This window comes from Lutzomyia longipalpis, chromosome 1, assembly GCF_024334085.1.
Source record: "Lutzomyia longipalpis isolate SR_M1_2022 chromosome 1, ASM2433408v1".
NCBI classification, from domain to species: domain Eukaryota; kingdom Metazoa; phylum Arthropoda; class Insecta; order Diptera; family Psychodidae; genus Lutzomyia; species Lutzomyia longipalpis.
Genome location: NC_074707.1, coordinates 328,900 through 351,652, shown reverse-complemented (window position 1 = coordinate 351,652; position 22,753 = coordinate 328,900). Strand labels below are relative to the sequence as shown.

At 42.4% G+C, this 22,753-nt stretch overlaps 1 protein-coding gene and 1 long non-coding RNA gene across 3 annotated transcripts; one reads left to right on the top strand and one right to left on the bottom strand.

Annotated features, from left to right (window-relative positions):
• Positions 1–32: 32 nt before the first annotated feature.
• LOC129797195 (protein purity of essence) lies at positions 33–22,753 on the bottom strand. Its single transcript, XM_055839549.1, has 11 exons — positions 22,609–22,753; positions 22,370–22,467; positions 21,873–22,240; positions 20,436–21,807; positions 16,808–20,372; positions 11,759–15,388; positions 10,733–11,288; positions 8,421–10,664; positions 7,480–7,688; positions 3,019–7,082; positions 33–264 (listed from the first exon to the last, which is right to left on the bottom strand). The coding sequence occupies exons 1-11, from the start codon at positions 22,710–22,712 to the stop codon at positions 200–202; spliced, it is 16,275 nt and encodes a 5,424-aa protein (XP_055695524.1). The 5' UTR covers positions 22,713–22,753; the 3' UTR covers positions 33–199.
• Positions 759–2,622, top strand: LOC129797216 (uncharacterized). Of its 2 annotated transcripts, none has more exons than XR_008751310.1 (3): positions 759–1,733; positions 1,813–1,947; positions 2,037–2,622. It is a non-coding gene; the product is annotated as an uncharacterized LOC129797216 (long non-coding RNA). The 2 variants fall into 2 exon arrangements; XR_008751311.1 differs by having other exon boundaries at positions 760–1,550; positions 1,645–1,947.

Here is a 22,753-nt window from a genome sequence, read left to right as displayed (position 1 = left end):
AACATCTGGAGAATAAATAAAAAGAAAAAACCTTTTCTTATGTGATTGAAAGCGATTATAATTTATTGAACTTCATGTGAAATAATTTGTTTTATAGGTTTTATATTAATAAATCCATTATACCATTAGAACATATTTATGATTTGCAATACACGTTGAATATTTTTCTTCTTGTGAATAGGGCGTGAACAGCACTTTACTACGGCATTGATGCTAGAATCTCCTCGAGAAAGGCTTTGGGATCTTCAATGTCATTCAAAAGACCTTTAAAGAGAACAAAAAATTTGTTTAAAAAATGAAAATTATGGAAATTAAATATTTTTATTTTTCTATAACTTGGTTTTTCGATGTTAGCCACATCTAAAGCTTAATTTTTGAAGAGTGAGAAAATCACTTTTCGCCATCTTAAGATTTTCGTCAAAACACAAAGGTACACTGTAATTCATTTTTTTAGTAAACTGCTACTAAAGTCTGTAGTAATGAAACATTTACTAAAATTTTTAGTAATTATAACATAAAATTTTAGTTATGTTGCCTGGAATCACTAAAGTCTTATGTTACCTTTACTAAAATTCTATTTATCTGTGAATTTTTTAGTGAAAGTAACTAAAATTTTTAGTTTTATTGCTCTTTTACTAAAGTTTAGTAGGCAATTTAGTCAAATTCTTTACTAAAGTTTCCAGTAAAGACATAACTACTAAAAATCTTTAGTTATGTCAACTAGAATTTTAGGATTAATGACTACAATCATTTTTTCTTCGTTTACAAAAGTTTCGCCACGCCAATCAAAAATTTAGTTGATATCACTAAATTGACACATTTTTAAACCAATTAAATTTTTAGCAAAAAATTAGGTTTTTTTATTTCCTCTATATCATTTGATAACAATTATTTCTGATCAAGTTAATTTGCGCAAATATAAGAGACGTAATATCTTTTATATATTGTCTTTGTTCCAATGCAAGATGTTGCATCTCAAACTTTTTTTTATTGTTTTATTGGGGTGCCGAGGTCCCGAAAAAAATGCATGCAGAAGATTTGTGTGAAGAACGCATACAACACATATACCGGAGGCTTTATTTTTTCTCACCCTTTCTTACCCACACACAAATTTTTCTCCTTAGCACCCTCTAAAGTATTTCACAATATTCAGTTCTTTGTGGAATTTTCCATCGAAAGTACGCAAAATATTTTGTCTTCAATCAATGTGATATGTGAAAAGTAAATTTAATCCATTTGTATAGTAGTTTTGAGAGTGAAAATTGTGGAAAAGCCGATTGTTAAAAAAAGAGGATAAACATGACAAGGTATTGTATAATTTAAGTGAATAACAATTCTTTATATTACGAATTGATTTACAACAAATAAAATTATCAACTTTGAATTCAACCAACTAATTATATGATTTTACTATCTTGCAGTAAAACAGGAAGAGGAATGGATCATATTCTCATCGGAGCCTTCCTGTCTGTACCTGAATGGTCTGCCCATCCCCAATAATAATTGAAACAGGATAAAGGAAATCCAATGGGAAAAATTAAAATGTAAAGGTAAGTACCTACACATTTGCCGTGAAATATATTGCATCCAAAAACTTATCAATTTATAAAATCCAAAATATTAATTCTTGTTCTAATTTAACAGATTTTACCGAATGAGCGCATATCAAGCGCTGTCAACCCGTAATCAAATTTTGGAAACTTAGATTGAACGAAGAGGATAAACACGAAAAGGTACTGTATTTTCTGTATGAGTTACTTCCATTAATTTTATCAAATTATTTGCAAATTCTATGATTTTACTACCTTGCAGTTAATCAGACTACAATAAACAACCGGAAAATGGGTCATAATCTCATCGAAGCCGTCTTGTCTGTACCAGGATAGATCGAAAACATTGATTGAGATAGGACAGAGGAAATCAAATCACGAGAAATAAAGTTTAAAGGTAAATACATTTTTCATAAAATATATAAAGTAAAAAAATTATTACATCAGAAAATTTAGGAAATTAATTTTTATGTGATTCATTTACAGATTCCGCCAACTGACATAAAGAACAGAACTTTCGCGATTCCTTGAAAGGGTACTTTGGAAGAAAATGACGTTAAGACACTCACATGAATCTGCCGAACTTCACTGAACAAAAAGGCTTTTCAAAACGGGATACCTGCCTAGTTAATTATTATAACTATTACATACAATGTAATATAAATTAAATTGAAATAAAAAATTATTTTTTTAAATCAAAATTCAATATTTAATTTTTTTTAGTCAAACAAACTGGATTTCCAGTTAGCATGGCTAAACTTTAGTAATCCAAGAATTTTTAACAACTATAGTCATGTAAATGAAAATTTCTGTTCTCATTCCTAAAATTTAGTAATCGAAGAATTTAGAATAAATAGTTTTATCAACAAAAACCTCTGTTGACATTCCCAAACTTTAGTAATATACAGACGTAAAACATTTTATTAGCCATAACTAAATATTCTGTTGAGAGAACTAAAATTTTTCGTAATGAGCAACTACTAAAATTTTAGTAAAAATTTCTTTACTAAAATTCTCTACTAAAGTCCAGTCAGTGCCAGTTTTAGTAATGATAACTAAAATCTGAATTACAGTGTAGGTTTTTCTCAGGATCTACTAGATGGATTTTGATGGGGTAAAAAGCAAATGGACGAGGAAGTATCAACGAACAATGTACCTGAAGGAATTTTTGAATTTCCATTTAGAAGCAATGAAAAGAAAATTTTTCTAATTTTCTAAGCTTCGAAATTGAAATTGAAAAATCCGTTCTGGTACATTGTTCGTTGATACTTCCTCGTTCATTCGCTTTTTACCCCATCAAAATCCATCTAGTAGATTCTGAGAAAAACCTAACTTTGTGTTATAAATTAGGCTTCAAATGTAACCAACATCGGAAAATCAAATTTAAGAAAAACCCCAAGAAAAATGAAAACATCAAAAATGTTTCAATCCCAACAATTTGCTCAAGAGACCCCCAATTTACACTCACCAGCAACATCACAAAATTCCATGAGGGATGTGCATGGTAGATACTCTTCGGTGAAGGTGGATAGAACTGTGTCCGATGACTTGAGCATAGCCTCATCATTGCGCCGGAGGTAGTCAAAGAGTGAGATTGGCCAATCCTCCTCCTTGGGCGTTGTCACCGTTTTGAAGAAGTGCCTGTAGATGAGATCCGCAAGTGCCCAAAACATCAAGTACGGCTTGTACACCGTGTAGTCCTTCTCCTCACGATCCCCAGCTGCTAAACTCTTTGTAACACAACTGGGATTCACATGACGCACTTGAGCAATTGCCAGAAGGCGCTTCAGGTGGTAGAGTTTGTGCTGTGCCCACAAATTGGGGGTATGAAGTGCCAGGGAGAGGGTTATCTGATATAGGGGCCCCTCAACGTCATACGCACACTCCAACCACTTATCCGACGGCACCTGCGCCAGGAAGGTTGCCAGTGTTTTCTCCTCCCGCGAGAATGACCGCGACGACAGCAAAATGTAGAGGGCGTAGAAGACGAGATATGGCACAAGGTGCATATTTGACTCCGGACCACCACCTCCTGCATCTTCGTGGAAACTCTTCTCGAAGGCAAAGCGCATGAGGAGCAATTTGAGATCATGAATTGCATTGGGGAAGTTAATTTCACACCTCTGCGTGCATTCCTGCATGTAGGCATTGTGCCGTGACATGCTGGACGAGAAGGCGGATTCCGTAACTTCCGGCCCCCAAAGGGGTAGTAGCCCATTGCAACGTGTATTGGCATTCTGTAAACTAGCACTCTCCCATTCATCGCGACTCCTGGCCAAGCGTATGGCTGACATGTGGCAATCAATGTGAACAACATTGAAATGCGTCACTGTTGTGTAGCCTGGGGTCTTGCGCTTCACCTCAAATTGCTCCACAGGGACACGTTTAGTGAATGTATAGATCCCAAGAACCTTTGTCGGTTGACACGCATACCCTTCGCGACAAATGAAGCACGTTAAGCCCGTTTCATCGCGTAATTTCTCAATTTTCTGCAAAATAGATCCCTTCGCTGTCACCTGACCCTTTTCATTTGTTCTCATTCCCAGGGCATCGAGTTGCTTCTCACGCGTCGCCATGGCAAGACGCTTCTTCTCAGCCCGCGTGAAATCCCGCTCCTCCTGCACACGTTTCGCCGTAGCTGGATCCGTACATAGTGCCTCCAAGAGATTCTCCGCAAGACTCCCAACGTGCTCATCACTCGACACCTGCTCCAGACGATGTACAATGGGAATAATGTCCTTGGAAACAGCCAATTGTGTTGCCTCATGCTTTGTGGCTAGACCCGTGAGGAAGCGTAGGATATACTTGAGTGATGGTCTCGATATGAATTCCTTCAGTTCATCCGAATCCGTTCGTAGGAGAGTGGGTTTGACGCATGGGGCATGGATTGTGATGTAATTGAGAGCCCTCTCGACAATCCCTAAGCCAATTATGTAATCCTTGAGGGTACCACCGATGGAATTGTGCTCAATCTGATTGGTTAGCACACAGAAGAGTTCCATCTTGAATTCATCCTCAGACGTACGTTCCCCGTCGAATTTCCCAAAATCCAACGTCATCTTGAAGTGTTCACACAGGAGGGCCATTTTGATGTCATTCCCATACACAAGGGCAGCTAGAACGCGGATTAAATGTCGCAAAACTGATGGATTATTCCGGACATTTGTGCAATTGGTGCATGAAATGAGTGCTTGGACGTATTCAGGGCCACCAAAGGTCAGGGAGAACTGAAGGAAGGAATCCAATGTATCACTGGCTGCCTTTGATAGGATTGTCTCCATAATCTCCAACAATTGTTCCGTCACAGCTGATTGTTGACTATCATTCTCACTCTGTAGGCACACCTGAAGTACCTTTAGGAGGGAATTAATTGCTCCCAATTCCGGTTGACACAACACCTCTTGGCATCGACGCACCTTCACACTCAGGAGGAAGAGTTTCAGCAAAACTTGTAGCAATGAACGGGATCTTGAGATATTCTGCAGGCTAACAATTCGCTCAAGCATCACCCGGAGACCTCCACAATCAGCCAAAACATTTGCCATTCGATACAACTGCTCATTATCCACCTCCTCTTGACTTTTGTTATTCAGCGTCTCCACAAATTCTTCCGTGGCATCACCCAATAGCCCCCGCATACGATAAACAATTCGCATACTATCCCGTTCACCACCTTCAGCTAGCCAAATTTTCTTATAAACATCCTTCACGGGCAAGTCTAAGCTGATAATTTTATTGTGCACCAACAACTCCATCCCATTGTCATCCTCAAGGAGTGCCACCAATTCGCAATCACTGCAAATTTTATTCTTCACATCACGCATTAATGGCCCAAGACCAGCTGCTGATGATGGATACGGATTCCCAAGCATTCTTCCCTGCAGGAAGTCCTCCTGTTGCGGATCCTTTTCCAACGTGAGGAAAAATTCACTCACATCATTCTCTTCGGGATGTATGATGGAGCAGAGGCGCTCAAAGATGAAAACAGGTGTCTTAATGTCATTCATTGGGGTCTTATCTACCGTCTCAATGAGTACCGCCATGAAGGCACGTGTCTCATCTTCCGTTCCCGTTGTCATCTCCTCCAACATTTCCAGAAGTTTCTCCTGTGCATCATCAACTAACCGTGTACGCTGTACCACTAATTTCCTTAATGACAGGTACCCCTGGAGAACGGAACCAAGTAATTTCCCTTTGTACGATTGACGTATTAGTGGATTTTCCAGGAACATTGCCATCAATTCAACAAGTTGATGTAGAGCATACCCCTGGGCAAGATCCGATGACAGCGTAGTCTCCTCCAAGCGGTGAATTTTCTCAATTTCCACAGCAAGAAGATCAGCAATTGTAACAAGGACACCCCTTAGGGCTAAATACTGCCTCCATGGTGTTTCATCAGCTAGTGAAATGTACAATGAAATAAATTCAGCACATGCCTCCCCCGCATCACCAATGTAACGCAGGAAACCCGTGAGAAGGTTGAGAATTTCACGTTTTGTCTCCACAGAACGACAAAGTGACGTCACGAGGGTACAAGCCATCTTCCGGACAATACGACTATTTGGATTGAAGAGAATCCGCTGCAACCATGACGGGAGTAATTCCAACGGAGGTTGCTGCACACCCCCGCAAAGGACTTTATTCCTCCAACGCTTCCCATATTTCTCATACAAATACCTTCGACGGAATTGTGATCGTTTCTGTTCCAAAATCATCCGGAACATTCGTTGAACTGTCTTCCCATTGGTTTGCTGTTGCTGCTGCTGCTGCTGTTGATTGGTGGCAGCTGCTGTGGGTGGTGGTGAACATGGTGGTGCTTCATCACAAACAGGTGGCATCCTCTTCTTCCACGCCTCATACGTATGATCAACATTCCCCGCTAACCATTCTTGGAAACTCACCGTAACACCCTCATTGCAGGCAATTGTGTACAAATCCTTAATTGTCATATTCTTATTAGCCTTACTCGTGGGCGCTGCCGGATTAATTAGCGTCTCAATGATACGCAAGCACGGCTGAATGACAACAACAGCTGGTCCCCGACTATCTTGACACGCAAGTGTGAATAAATGCAGCACAGTCTTCAACTTCTCCTCCCACAGGGTGTCATCTTGTGCCACAAGAGCCTCAAGAAGGGCAAGTTCATGCCGTACAGCCGTATCAAGATTTGCCAATGGAACTGTCCCACTGAGGGCCATCTTCACGCGATCATGTATCAATGTACACAAACTCTTTGTTGCATCCTTGTTGTCACGCGTGAGGAGGCAGAGGAGTGAACGGACTTCATCTTGAATCTGCACCGTACCACGACGTAAATTATTCTGTGCCAATTCCTCAACAAGCCCCTGAATGCACAACCCAAAGCTGCAAACAACATTCGATGACATAGCACGCAGGAGGGTTAAACAATGTTCCGTTGAAGCTAAAGCACATCCGTAGCATTTGTTAACAGCTACGGGAATTTCATTTGGTGTTGAATCATTCTTTGCTGTATGAACATCCTGTTGACTACGATCATAGGCCACGAGCTCCCTGAAAGAACAAAAAAAAATTATTTATTCTGTACAACAGGTGGTTGTGCTTCCCGGAAAGTGCCACAAGTGGCTGAAAGTTGTGCAGTGATCCTGCCCAATGCATCAGGAAGTTTCTAAGAGATCTTAGGAACTCATTTTTCAACACCCGGCTGATCCTTGATGTCATCTTTGGGTCAAGATCTTGGGACTTTCTAAATGGACAGACTGACCTCTAAATGTAATCAAGAATCAGCCAGATGTGGCAAATAAGGTTCATAAGATCCCTTAGAAACTTCCTTATGCAATGGGAAGGATTCCTAGACAACTTCCAGCCACTTATAGCACTTTCCGGGAAGCACATCAATATTTAAGAAACAATTCAAAGCATAAAAATTCCAGCAATTACAATCTCTCACCTTCTGCATGCTTGAACCTTCTGTATGATCTTACTGAGATCCTCAAAGGAACCTTTGGATTCACCGCAGTACTTTTGCGCAAGAAGCTGAATCACTTTGTTCACCTGAGACGAACTCACGAGACTCACAACAACAGATTCATCAAAAGTCCTGTCCAATTTATGTTCAGCAATCTTTTGCACAAGAAGCTCCAGGAATTGTTTATTGGCCTAAAAAATTTTTATTTTTTTTAATAAATAAATTAATCAACAAGGGCTGTTTATCTGTCGAATATTTTGACTGTTTTGACAAGATTTGAATATTAAGAAGAGTAAGAAAATCACTTTTCGCCATCTCACGTGCGACAACATCTTGAGATTTTCCTCAAAACACAAAGGTATGTTTTTCTCAGAATCTACTGGATGGATTTTGAAGGGATAAAAAGCAAATGAAAGAGGAAGCATCAACAAATAATGTACCAGAACAGATTTTGGAATTTCGACTTTAAAGCTAAGAAAAGTAGAAAAATATTCTTGTGCACTTTTCATAGCTTCTGAATGGAAATTCAAAAATTCCTTCCGGTACATTATTTGTTGATGCTTAATCTTTCATTTGCTTTTTACCCCTGCAAAATCCATCCAGTAGATCCTGAGAAAAGCCTACCTTTGTGTTTTGAGGAAAATCACAAGATGGCGGAAAAGTTTAAGAAAAACCCCAAAAATCACAACATTAAAAATGTGCAAATTCTAACAATTTGCCTAAGAGACGACCCCCCCCCCCCCCTCATGGAGAAGCAATATTTTTCTTTTAAAAACACAATTAAAAGAAGAAATAAACTGCCAAAATCTTTAAAAAAAATTCCCAGAATACTGAAAATCTTATAATTTTCGAATTGAAAGAAAAGATTTTTTTTTGAAGAATCTACCCCTTAGTTTTTTTTTTTGAAGAACATTCCCTCTCACCTGTAGCTGCCGATAGATTCGATCTGCTTTTTCGAGAGACGTATGAATCGTTTGCACCGTCTTGGCACGATCATCTGCCGATTCAATGGGATCCACAGCACAGCAAGCTCTACCGAAGATGGTGTAGTCAAATTTGGCGTATTTGCAGAATCCACATGAATGACAGAGGAATGGATCCTTCTCGTCGTAGTTAATTGCACGACATTTGTGACATTGATAGACATTCTCACCGCAATTGCTGCAAACACCCGGATTTGCCGGGACAGCAGCACTACATCGCGGGCACTGGAGACTCTCACTCGACCCCGTGACTGTCTCATAGAAGTCAGCGTATTCAATCATGAGATTGCACGCTGTTATTGGGAGGGGAAAATCAATTTTTGCATCAGTCTGCCCCGAAGAGAGTGTCACTTTGCGTGCTTTATGCCACATTGCTGGGCGATTCTTTAGCTCCACAACAGCCTGAACTGTACGATTGTTGTAGTAAATATTAATTGTTCGCACCATTTTCGTTCTCTTCAAGTCCGCAATGCGGAGGGTAATCTTCGAAATGATGTGACTCTGTACGAGTTTAACTATAACTGTTGTTGTTGTGAATTTTGAATCAATCTTAATGGATGACAGCTTAATGTTTGCCATTGGAAGTTCGGGATTATTGCAAACGAGACATGGCTCTGATTCCAAGTAGAACCCTTCAAGTTCGAGTACTTGACCCAAAGCTGTGTAAATTGGTGCATTGGGATGACGTGAGAGAAGCTCATTTTGTTGCCTGAGAACTACTACAGCTTGCTCGGTGTACTGCAAAAGACGCTCAGTTGAGCATTTTGTATTGAGCGTGAGGAAACCAATGAGATCCACAAATTGTGCTGTACGTCTCCCATATGCCGATAGCAGTGGCCACAAGCTCCACAAATGATTTAGTAGCTGATCCTTTTGTGCGGCTGTACTATTCTCGTAGAATGCATAAATGAGGCTGTGTGCCTGCCAACGGAGATTCGTTGAATTTGTCTCCAGGAGGAAGAGTCGGATGAATTTTGTCAGCAATTGTGGTTGAACTTGTGTGAAAATTTGATCTACAAGTGCCATACAGAGAGCCGGGTCAAATTTCGAATCAGCCGTACATTCAGACTCCTCAGATTTTTCTCGATCACGCCGCTCCTTAACCATTGCACGACTCTCAACGGCATTCTTTGCACCAGCATTGCACACAGCAGATTGGAGGAGTTGCAAAATAATCGGTGATACCCCTTCATCCAATTGCTGACAGCTTATACGTAGCAAACACGGAAGGATATCGGTGTGAATGCGAATGCAGAAATGTTGCCAATTCCCCGTGCGAACTGATGCAATCTCCTGACAAGCACGCAAATGCTCAGTGAGCTCAACAAGGGCATCATAGTCAAGGGTGGGTATATTCACGGATCCACTACTCTGTGATACAGCCACACAACTTCCAGTAGCTTCCGCCGTGCACTTCCTCACGGCCTTCATGTGCGTATCCAAGGCATGAATGTCACGCATTTGACGATATTTCTCCTTATTCCCACACACATATAGCAAAAGCTTACGCACCTGTCGCCGTAGGATGGGTGTCTGCCAGTACAGCATGTACTCACAGAGAATGAATGTCATGTACTCATAGATATTTCTGTACCAATCATACGCCGATGGATGACCCGATGACAGCTTAAGTATCTGATAGGGCAACTTTACAGCCATCTCCGTGATTAGTGTCTGATAATTCTCATAGGGATCCACGCAGCAGGAAGTCTGTGTTACGTGGAATGGTTGCATATCCGGTACGGGTCCATACTGTGTGGGTTTTAGCAATTTATTACTCGGTGGCCCACCGGGAACTGTTACAATTGGAGCATTCAGTGTTGCACCACCTCCTCCACTCGATGGCATATCCTCATTTGCCGATGCATTCTTCCAATATGGTAGGAAGGATTCCAAAAGGACCAAACAGTACGGGATTGCACCAGCCTTCATGAGTGCATTTGCCGTTGCTGATGCTACAAATGTTGCATTATCATTTGATGGTGGTTGTGGTGGTGCTGGAGGTGCAGCAGCAGCAGCCACACTTGTTGATCCACCACCACTTGCCATTGATGATGTTGAAGGTACTCCTCCTCCAGCTGATGATGATGAAGATTTTGTTGTTGATTTCACTTTACCCATAAAAACACTCAACATACGCAAAATAAGCCATTGAACTTCTGTCTTTGCTGTCCTTGTTGTCATCTGAAAGAATTTATTTTTAAATATTTCAGCTTTTGCTCAAAGAAAAAAAAACATTTTTTCCTCCTTACCTGAACACCCTGTGTCGATGGAACCATTTCGAGTCTCTCAATCAATGCATCCAACAATTTTTGCATAACATTCTGATCTGCTTCCTGACTCCCATCGAGATCGGATGTTAGCATAAGGATTACTTGCATAAAGGACACCGCTTGTGTTCCCGTAACCCAATCAAGTGCCCAAAAATTATCAATCATCTTCTCAAGAATTGAATACCGTAGAATGTGCAATTTGGCTGCATTCTCCGTCTCTGTTGTATCTTCCGGATCTTCCTGAATGACACTCTCTTGGACATTTGTTGTTGCTGCTGCTGTTGCTTGTGACGATGATGATGATGGCGGTGGTGGTGGTGGTGGGAGATTTCCTTCACGTGGTGGTGATTGATTTGGTTGATCACCATACGTACTACTACGTCCAGATGTACCGCCTATGCTCTCAACGCCACTCCCACCACTCTCAGACCCACCACTTCCGGCATGTTCGGCAGGTGATGTGCGTAGCGTTGAACCATCAGTGGCAGCATTGGAGCCTTCATCGTCAGAACCACCAACAGATGCTGACGGATCACTGGAAATAATTAAATTAAAATTAAAACTTAAGTAAAATTAAATAAATAGATCAAAGAAAGGTTTGATATGTTCCCGGAAAGTGCCACAAGTGGTTGAAAATTGTACATTCATCCTGCCCAATGCATCAGGAAGTTTCTAAAGGATCTTAAGAACCTCCCTTTCAACACCCGGCTGATCCTTTATGTCATCTTCAGGACAAAATCTGAATCTATAAAAATGTTTCAAGCAATTGCAGAGAAGACTTTCTAAATGGACAGATTTTGACCCCTAAATGAAATCAAGGATCAGCCGGGTGTTGAAAGGGATGTTCCTAAGATCCCTTAGAAACTTCCTGATGCATTGGGCAGGATGAATGTACAACTTTCAGCCACTTATAGCACTTTCCGGGAAGCACATCCAACAGTTCCGGGAAAAAATTGTACAAATTTCAAGTTGCTTCAAAGAAAACTATTTCGATTTGTTACTTACTTGCTGTATCCACCAACACCGCCAGCTGCTGCAAGTGCCTGCAGACTCTGCAGAGTTCTCCCGCGAAGACCCTGAATATTTGCCAGACCCTGTTGCAATCCACTCAAATTCCCATCATGCTCCTGGAGACTCAATGCAATGGCAATCTCCATGATGGCATCATCATCTGCATCCTGTTGCAAATCCAACATTTGCGGTATCCCCCCGAGGAGTGCCTCAAGTGATGCCAATGCTTGGGGATTGACAGCTGCTGCTGCTCCTGCACCTTCCAATCCAATTCCCTCAATTGCATCAACTTCTTGCATTACAGCTGCATACAAATCATCATTTCCAGCTGCTGCTGCTGCTGCTGCACCAGCCACTGCTGCTCCTCCGGAACTTCCTGCAGATGATGTAGATGCAATAGGAGCAACTCCCGGAGGTGGAGCTGATGAAGGAGTTGGTGTTGAGCACCCCGGTGGACTTCCAATGAGCACCTTGCGTCGCTTAACACGTGGCCGAAGGAGCTTTATCAGGGCCTGCTTTGTGCTATGACTAATTGTCATGCCACTATCAAGGAGCAATTCAACAAAGAACTTCGTCATTAAGCCCACAAATTCCGGATCAGTCAGCGCAAAAGCAAAGATAATTTCCACAATTGAGTGCACAATGGCTTCCGTGTGACTAAGGCCACGCTTAACAATTGGTGTTGGTTGTTCATCAGTTGGTGTTATTTGATGGAGTGTCTTCATCATTTTCATCAACTTCGGGAGCATTTGGAAGTTATTTTCCCCACAAATCTTCCAAAGTGCTTGAGGACGTGTCACGGCAATCCCACGTGCCATGAGGACAAGACGATAGAATGCTTCAGGATCGATATTTTTGGGATCACGCACTTCAGACATGGCATTGAGCTCTTTGTTGATCTCTGTGAGGATTTCCTTATCTTTGTACGCATGATAGGCTTGACGATTGGTATGAAGGGACGCCAGGACGCATTTGGCGTGATTTTGCACAATTGTTGGTGTTGGAAAGATAAGGAGAGCCGTTGAAACATCCACGGCTTTTGCTTTAATCTCCTCATCAACATTTACACCACCAATCAAGCTTATTCCACTGTCAAGGACTTCAAGCATCGTGGATACCATTCGATCGAGTGTTGTGATCGTTTGAACGGAATTCGATTCCGCATCAATGGCATTTCCGGCTGCAATTGATGCCGCCGAAGCTGTTGTTTGTGCACCAATTGCCTGCCCTGATGAGCCACCAGCTGCAGCTGCAGCTGCTACATCATCCTGTTCCTCAGGCCAACCAAAGACATCCTTTGTCTTCCCATAGATCTTTATACTGTCCAACATACAAACATTTTCCGGATCTTGTGATGCCCCAAATGCCACACAGAGCTTCTTATCACTCATTAAGCTCTCTTCGCGTGTTAATGGCAAATCAAACCATCGTGGACGTTGAACAATTGTCGTAACTGTACGTCCGTGTAGTGTCACCGCTGTGGGTGCTCTCTGTGGGTCTTGACTCCCAATGAGAATCCTCACACCCGTCATTACCATATTTGGATCATTATTGTACACCTCCAGTGTGAAACCATTAGCTTTGCTGGACATAACGTACAATCCCGTTGAATTTAGACGATGCTTCAGGAGGGTTGTATTGTAAATTTGCAACAAATCATTCCCACCGTATTCCACTTCTGTCATAAGGGTGCAATGCTCAAAGAAATCAATTGGGAATGTTGGCTGTGTTAGCCCAATTGCTCCACCCGTTTTGTTAGCAGCTGCTGCAGCATTGAGGGCTGCCATTTTGTTGGAATTCCTCTTATTGCGCCTTGCTGATTTGGGGAGGAAGGATGCATAGAGTTGATTACCAACTGGTTGAACTTCCGGTGACATCCAATAGCCTGTACCTTCGGGATGAGCTGAAAAAATTCTCAAGCTCCCATCTTCACAGAGTAAAATAAGTGTGGTCTTTTCAACACCTGATACAGCATGCCGAATAGCAACCATATCCATAATTTTAGCTTTTGACGATGTAGCCTTAATCTCCTGCATGACAATACTATCGGGTTTGAGCATGAAGATAACGGGATTATTGGATGTTTGCATCATTGCACAAACTAAACCAGGATGTCCGGGAATTTCTGTCCATTGACAGAGCGGTTGAAGGGGTCCCTTTGATGAGTTCTTCGTATTGGGACCCGTTTGGAGTTGAACGACACACTTTACGCCCGCATTAACATCCACAAGGGGTGCCATGAAATTCCTCCCTTGTGTGTAGCTGAAGAAGAGCATTTGCAGAACGTGGGAGTAGTAGATGGAGACACCACCATTACCAATTTGTCCATTGACATCCTTTATGTGTGGATGATCCAATTCCAGGGTATTTGTCACATAGAATGGCCCATGTTTTGCAAGACTCTCATTGGCAAGTGGTTGTGTGTAGATGTACCCCGAAGACGCCATTAGGAGCATATAGTACTGATCCTCCTGATGAACAAACGTACAATCACGAATTTTCCCGCTGGGTACGAGGAAGTAGTATTGCGGACTGTACGTGTCTTCAGCCAATTCGTAAATCTTCACAAAATCCGCCGTTACAAGGGCCAATTTTGTCTGTGACGACGGCAACCAAATGGCTCTCTTGATGAAATTCCCCGTTTCAAGTTGTGGCGTCAACACAATGTGCTCACTGAGTGATCCGCTACCTGTAAATGTAAGGATGTGGCATTCCTTGAGGCCACAAACGGCCAAAAAGTCCTCATTGGCGGGATTTGAAGCCAACGACAGCACTGTACATGGGATTGGTGCAGATGAAAGACGATTCAGTGTTAACTTCCTCTTTGCCACATCCGGTTGCTTTAGCAATGCTGACAACTGCAAAATTGTCACCTTCCCCTTTTCATGCGACACCGCCAAATGTTGCCGTTTCCCATGGGGCGATGATAGGCAGCACAGTGCAACGCGTCTCACGAGATTCGTTGAAAGCAACTGCCGAATTGTCTGCCCTTGTTCCCCTGAATAGCTCATCCGTACATTCTCAAATGCCCCCTCTTGTGAACCCATTGTTGACACCATAATTTGATCACTTATTGCAAATGTCTTGTCCGGATGGTGCAAACGCTCAAGGGCATTTTTAGCCCTCAAATGGCATCCAACACTCGAATACTTTGCACAATTCTCCCTCACAGCGGGCATAATTAATTCAAAAAAATCCAAAACAAACTTCACAACAGCCTTCCACTGCTCGTGATTATTTAGAGCTTCTTTGGATGCATCAATCACCTTTGCCATGTGATATTCACGTTCACAACTACCATACGTATTCTCCCCACTTCCTCCTCCCCTATCCTTTGCCATCGATGGCTGTGGGCTCGATACACGCCTCCGTAGGGAACTTGGAATAACGTGATCTGCATCCAGAACATTCTGTCCCATTACTGCTGCAGCGGACATTGCTGTGGTTTCTTGTACATTAATTCGTGGACTAAGTGCCATGCAACTACCATCATCTTTTGCTCCGCAATCACAGAAAAAATTCCCGTACTTGGCATAACTTATATCGTGATTCTTGTGGCAAACACGAGCACAGACTGAACAAACTCCAGCACCATCAACCATTTTGCACGTATGACAGTGATACCTAATAAAAGAGAAAAAAAATTATTTTTTAATGTTAAGAGAACGAAATTAAGAGGTACATTACCATCAAAAAATTTCCGGACAATACTAAAATAGGGTTTTTTTTTTTTGAAGGCAAAGGACAATGCAGCAAAATGCAAAGGATCAAAATCTCAGTAAATCTTCTTTGGGACACTAGAAAGAAAAGCCAGGTGGTCCCAGCCCGGGACAGTTACCGGTTTGGCCGCTAGAAGTCATAGGTCATATTTTTTTATATTAGGACCGTGATTTCCACATTTTTCAAAACTACTATAGTTTTTACACTACTCGTCCGATTGCCACGATTTTTTAGTATGTTGTAGAAGACATTGAGACCTTTCCAACGATAGATCGATAACCGTTCTAGGTGATGTAGAACCGGAGATATAGACTTCTGAAGTCACCACTCATTCTAACTTTCAAGTTTCTTTTCTACAAGTAGATTTTGTGTCTGATATCTGATTGAAATCTGTAGAAAACTGCTTAAAAATCAATATTAGCTGTATTTCTTTCAGACACAGCTTTTGTGTACCGAGCAAAATCGAAAGTCGTCAGATCGAGCTCAAACTTGGGATGAACCGTTCGTCCGTCCGGAATTCAGAGTTTATTTGCAAGAGAACGGTGATAGATAGAGACTTGCGGTAAACGGCAAAGATTAAATATCGACCGGAAGAAATGCGATTATGAGGTCAAATCCACCCCCCCCACCCTTCCGTCCAACATTTTTAATAACCACAAAATTTTGAAATTTATGAATTTGAGATATGGGTTTTAAAGATTTCTTGGGGGATGATTTTTAAAGTTTTCCCGACTTTGCGCGTATTTAAATTAATTTACGCTCTAGTTTGCTCTCACAAAATTGGTATACTGAAAGAAACACAGCTCTCGTAAGCTTGGTCAGCTTACCAGTACATTTTTAAAAGTGAGAGGGCATTATTAGCTACAATTTGAATCCGAGTTTGTCCAAATCGGTCAACCACAGGCGTAGTGTATTTTTTCACAATGGTTCACTAGAATGGCTGCCACGACCTAACCGCTTGACCGATTTTCAAAAACTATCTAGATTCGGAAAGGAAATTAAATTACCTTTCCAACTATACTCTATTTGTCAAAATCGGTGCACTAGCGGCCGAGATGCAAACGGTCAAAGTGAAAATTTGTAAAAATTGTGAAAAAAAAATACTTTTAACTAGCTTTACCAAAATGGCTGCCAAGAAATAACGGGTTGACCGATTTTCAAAAATTTACCAGTTTTCGAAAAGTGAGAAATGTACCTTTTCAAAACTAATAAAACTTTTGAAATCTAGATATAACCACTGGAAATTTGCCTTCAAAAATACCCCATTTTAGCCTTGCCTAGAAACTTTTTTAGGTTAGTGTACATTAGGTATAGGTAACTAACCAATGTTGATTCATAAATTCCTTCTGTGTGATGGAGAAGGTGCAGAGTTTATTGCCAAGGCTGTCCTCGTCGGAATCCTCAACGACGCTATCTTCATCATCAGCCCCCACATCGTCGATAAAATCATCCATATCCGGTGGATTATCCTCCTCCCACGGTGGACTAAATGCCCTACTTCCCGTTGAGCCCAAACCCTGAAGCAAATCACTCATGTACTGCAACAATGATGAGACATTCTCCAGGGCAACACCCGATTTTGCCGTCAATTTATTCAGTGATTTCTCCAGCACGTGATTCTTGGACACTTCGAGCCATTCAATTGCAGCACTAAAGAGTACCGCATGCCCTTTTCCGTGTCCCGCATCAGCCAGGGTTACCATAACCTGCAGGAGATCAGTGAATTCAAGGGCATCTTGTGCCGGGCAAAGGAGATTCTGTGCAATCTGTATGAGGGCATTGAATAGAACCCCTGAAACTGATGGGGAAAGACGCGTCTCACTCACAATGTACTTTGTGAGTGTCTGCAGGAGACGCCCATTCTTCTCCAGGCATTCCTCATTGGGTGTTTCACTGCGATTTGTCGTAATACTCGCACCCTGTTGCCAACCACTCGTTGCACCACCACCACCCGATGCTCCCACACATTCATCATCAATCTCCATATCAACCACTTCGACGTTATCATTGGATGTCTGGACAATTTGTTCAGCAATATTCGCCACAGCTGATGCCGTCGTTGCAACATTCGTTGGTGTTTGCACATTGCTGGAATTATTGCTGGACATCCCGGCATTTGTTACACCACCACCCGGACCCAAGAGAATATGACTCAGCCATGTTTTTAGCTTTGCCGGATCACATGTACCCAATTCCGCAATTGATTGACACAATTCATTCAAATTAAATTGCGCTTCAGGCCTCTCGGATGCCTGGAAGAGTTTCTCAAAGAACTGCAAGACCTTCGTGGAGTACACCTGAGACATATTTGTGTTGGAGAATGACAGGAGAATACTAACTAAACTCCCACATTTTGATTCATAGAAGAATTCATGCATTGCCTTCATTCCCATTTGTTTATCCAGCATTGATTCCCAAAATTTGAAAACATAATGCAAAATTGTCTCATCGAGATTCATTTCTGTTGTTCCACCCGCTGATAGTTCGCAATAATCAATGACAAGCTTGTAGGTGTGCTTGAGGATGCAGCTGTAGGAGAGAAATTGGTACGAATCAGACGTGTAGTCTTCCCCAAGGAGAATTTCCAAGCATTCATTGGCCGTTTCATACAGATACATTGTACGAATGTCAAAAATTAGAGGAATCAGCATATTCTCCAAGCGCTTCTGCAACAGTTGATCACATTTGTTAAGCGGTAGAAGGTACGACAAGACCTTGAGGGCAGACTTGAGTGTATGCTTGAGTGACATGAGGATTGAATAGATGGAATATTTTGATATTTCCGTAAGATGGGCATCAATCACCCCAAGGGTATGCATTTCAACGGGTTGATTGATATTCTGACTCAAATTCCCTTCGGTGCTGAGTGTTAGTTCCATTGTCCAAATGATATTAACAACATCCTTATCCTGTCCAGTGAGAACGCTCAAGAAATGATTTGTTATGTCCGAGCAAAAGGCTGTTTTGGAGCTCGTAATGGAAATGAGGGATTCCATCAGTTGAATGGGGATTTGACCACAGAGACTCTTCACCGTTGTCTTATGCAGGAAATCCAGCAAAATATCAATGACATCGAGAAGTTTCAGCCGCAATGTTCCAACCATTTCATCACGTGTTACATTCCCCAGGCATGAATGATGCTTCCCTGATGCTGCCTCACTCTCACTCATACCACCAACTGCTCCCGCTGTGAGAGATTCCGGAGATGTAACAACAACTGAAGTGCTTGTGGGTGTTGTTGTTGTTGCGCCACTGCTTGAAGCATTATTTTCTACTTTCATCTTTGAATTTGATTCAGCCCAGTACACAGCATACAAGTGAGACAGTAAAGCATCAATTAGGATGACCTTTGACAACCTCGGTGAGGCACTTTGGAAGTTCTTTGCAAAGAGATCAAGCCCAATAATTGTTTGATTCATCCGACTTCTCACATCAGCCGCATGCTCTGTCACCTTATTCCACAAAATTTCAGCAAATTGCGTATACATCCCCTGCTTCACGAGACTATTCACAATTAAGTAATGCGAATGTGAAACAGGTTGAATGCACCTTATTGACCAAATGAGTGAATGCAAATTCGGTGGTTTATCCGTTATCAAATCCTCCACATGTGGTGTCGATGGGGCCATACCCAAAATCAATTTCCACGACAAACTAAAGCAATACTGAACGGCACACAATGTCTGGAAGGGAACTTTCCCCGTGCAAATATCCGTCACGGACAAAATATCAATGAGAGCATCAATTAGAAGGTGATACTTCAACTTATCCGGTGTACAGAGAATAAAATTCCACGCTAACCCATCCATTTTGAATTCTTGTTGCAATTTCAATTCCCACGGGGTGATTGTATAGAATTTCGGACGTACCCCCGTTGAGGCACTAACTTCCGGTGCAAGTTTCTTGTATTTATCCTCAATGTCCTTCCGGAAGGAAATCAATTTTGCCCGATTATTGAGTACATCAACCTTTTGAGCAGCCTCAAGGGTAACCACACTAAATAAATTCCAACGTACTTGCTCGAGAACATTTGCCGGTGGATTGTAGAGATGCTTCATGAGGTACTCCAGAAACAGCAAAAGACGCGACAGGAGCATTATCTGACCATCCCTCAATGGCTTATCCGGGGTGATGCAACGACAAACTTCCGCACAACGTATAACCCCACCAGCTGTTAGCAACAAAATTGATTTCTTCTGCATGAGATTCAACGTGTGAAACAGAAAGAGCAATAGCTGCGTATGTTCCACATTCAAATCATCACCATCCGCATCTGATCCCTGCTGCTGCTGCTGCTGTTCTGAGCAAACTCCCTGCACGAGTGTATTAACCAAGCGATGCCACACCGACAGGCAGGCAGCTTCCTTCTCCTGACACGGCTTAAGGAGGAGAATTTGCACGAGAACCGCCAATGTACGCGGATACACCTGTAGTGGCCAATTTGTATCATTTGTCCACGGTGACACACCAAGATGCAGCAACAGCGACGACTGCAGGGACTCATTCAAGACACCCGAAGAGATCAAATTGTGCAAATAGCGCCCCAGAGATCCTGCAAATCGCACCATAGCACCCTGCCAACGAGCACATCCACCATTTTCGCACTCACTCCGCGATGCATCACGATCCAGATCCTTCAGTATGTTTGCCAGGAGGACAATTTGTTGCTCACTCAAACCACTCTTAACATACTTGCACAAATAGTGATGATTCGCCCCCAGAGATGAATCCAAAAAGGTAAAAATTTGCGCAGCAAGATCCAAATATTCATGTGGCTCATCTTTAGCCGTTACAACACCACTTCCATTCTCATTCCCGGCATCCTGAGCAGCTGCTTCTGTTTGTTCTTCATTCCCTTCCGGCGAAAGGGTCTCCTTGAACCACAATCCTGCAAGAAAAATAAAATCTTTTAGTCATGAAAAACTCTTCTTCTTTAAATTAATTTCCTCACCGAGATAGCTCTCACTGTCTTCCTCCTCCGTCTCTGAATCTTGGGAGCAGACAAAAGTCTCATTGAAATACGTCGTGGAGTCACTGAAACTTATGGGTTCGTCATCATTTGGGTTTTTGGTACTTGCACGACGTAGAGCACAGGCCTTCCTGTAGGAGACAGTGGCGAGGAAGGTTAGCATTTGCTGGAGTGTTGCACTCGTGAGTACCCGAATGACACGCTGGAGGGATGTGTATTGTCCCAAAATGTCAAATCCAGCCGCCTCTGGGGGTTCATCATCGAAGAATTCATCATCCCCCGAACGTGATTCCACTTTGAGGTCATCAATGAGTTCAGTGAGCAAAACAAGGCAGAGTGTTGCAATTGCATCATTCAACACACCAAATCCTTGTTGGACTTTGAATAAATTCACACGAGGCGAAGGAATTTGCGGAAGAGTCGCTTCTGCACTCTTTGAGGGACTCTTTCCCTTCTCCTCTGAGATTTGCTGTGAAGCACCCACTGATGGTTGTTGTGGCTGCTCTGTGGGATCTTCTCCGGTATGATGATGATGTTCTTCCATCTCTTCGGGAATTCCCTCCTCAGCTGTATCGCCATGTAGGAGTATTTCATCTTCAATCTGCTGCAAATCCTCAAGTTGCTGCTGCTCCTCGTGAATCTGTAGCTGTGGCTGCATTTGTTGCCGTTTCTGCTGTCGAGACTTTACCTCAACTTGCTGTGTGGCCTGATGATGAGCCTGTTGCTTCACCCCACCAGATCCAGAGGCACCCATTGCCCCCTGAATGCCAGTTATGAGGAGCCATGCTCCCATGCAGAAGTGATTGTGATAAATATGACTTCGGGTGGAGTTTTTAAAGATTGTCCCAATCTTCACGAAGATCTCAAGGGCTTTATTGACCACCACAGCAGCATGGTAGTCGGAGGATTCCCCATCTGTGTTGTCCTTTTGTGCTTGACCACTAGAACTTGCCGGCTGGCTTTGTTGCTGTTGCTGTGGGCCGGATTTCCCCGAGCTCGTACTCGGCAAGCTGAGGACACTGCCGTAGATGGATGAGAGAACAGCACAGTAGAGTGCTGACATTGCACACTGTGACAACTGAATGATCTTATTGGGTGTTAGGGGTTCAATGGCGGGAATTGAGAGCGCCGTGTACAAGATGAGAATATCTGCTGACATCTGAGGAAGGGTATTCTTGATTGTTGTTGCCTCTGAGTGCGTCAGGGGCAAGTAGAGATTCTTCCCCTGAAGTGCACTCTCCTCGTACTTGATGCGGTAGCGTGACAAAATCGGTAGGGACGTACAAACATTGAGAATCACATTGCCAGCATTGAGGGCTTGAAGGCAGGCAATGTTGGCTTTAATGAAGATTTGCTGCAAAACAAACAAAAAACATTAAAATTCAATGATTTCTTCGTTATAATATTCTCAATAATTACCGAGCAATCCTTCTGCTCCTCATTGAGTGGAGTCCAGGTGTAGGTGCCGCTCATGAGGGGAGTAGTCAATTGCTGCATAATGACACAGGAGAGATCCGAGCGGGATCTCTTCATCTCTGACTTTGGGCTATCTTTGTCACTATTCGGTGGTGGACTCTTAGTCGTTTCCGGTTGTTTGGCATTCTTCAGCATTGCAAGTAACACAGTGGTATCGAGCACATTGAGGGTACTCTTGCCCTCGCACAGGCTTTTCAGGGGCCCCAGGAGGATCTTGCATTCCGTTGTTGAGGAGTTCTCAAGGCGATTCAGTAGGAAACGCATGAGAATACTCGTTGCTTCCGTAACTTGATCCATTTGCGAGTGGCAAACTGCAAAAGACAAAGGATTAGCTGTTAATCCCCTTTTTCCCGCAACTTCTTCTCTTGGATGACTTGACGGTATTCCCTCGAACGAAAGAAAAAAACGCAATATGGCGAAATGGGGGCTCCCAGACTCACTTGAATTGCACTGCGCGCTGATCCCATCGGCCGCCAGGGCAGCCATGGATGTGAAGAATTGATCATAGACATCATCGTGTTCAATTATGTCGTATTCACTGCAAAAGAGACGCAATTAAATAATGAATTTTTGTGAAAATTTTCTTTGTCGCAGCCGCCATTGCGAGCTCCGACCAAAATCTTTTTGCACTTTTCACCACCAAATCCGTGCTATTTTGCGAGATTTTCACACTACTTACTACTTAATGATGGCCTTTACGAGGTTTGTGATATCATTTTGGCTTAAAGACGTGTAATTTGACGATAAAAAGGGTTTTATCCCAAAATCTATTCCGTGTGCCATTTTTTCACAGTCATCACTATAAACAACTTCTTCTCTTATGA

What these genes read in the sequence shown, in the direction of transcription:
- LOC129797195 (XM_055839549.1), bottom strand. Translation starts at nt 22,712, where the DNA reads ATGGCACACGGAATAGATTTTGGGATAAAACCCTTTTTATCGTCAAAT. An exon ending in GTAAAGGCCATCATTAAGTA is followed by an intron (nt 22,468 to 22,608) that starts GTAAGTAGTGTG and finishes TCTCTTTTGCAG; the next exon opens with TGAATACGACATAATTGAAC. An exon ending in GGAATTTTGTGATGTTGCTG is followed by an intron (nt 265 to 3,018) that starts GTGAGTGTAAAT and finishes TTCTCTTTAAAG; the next exon opens with GTCTTTTGAATGACATTGAA.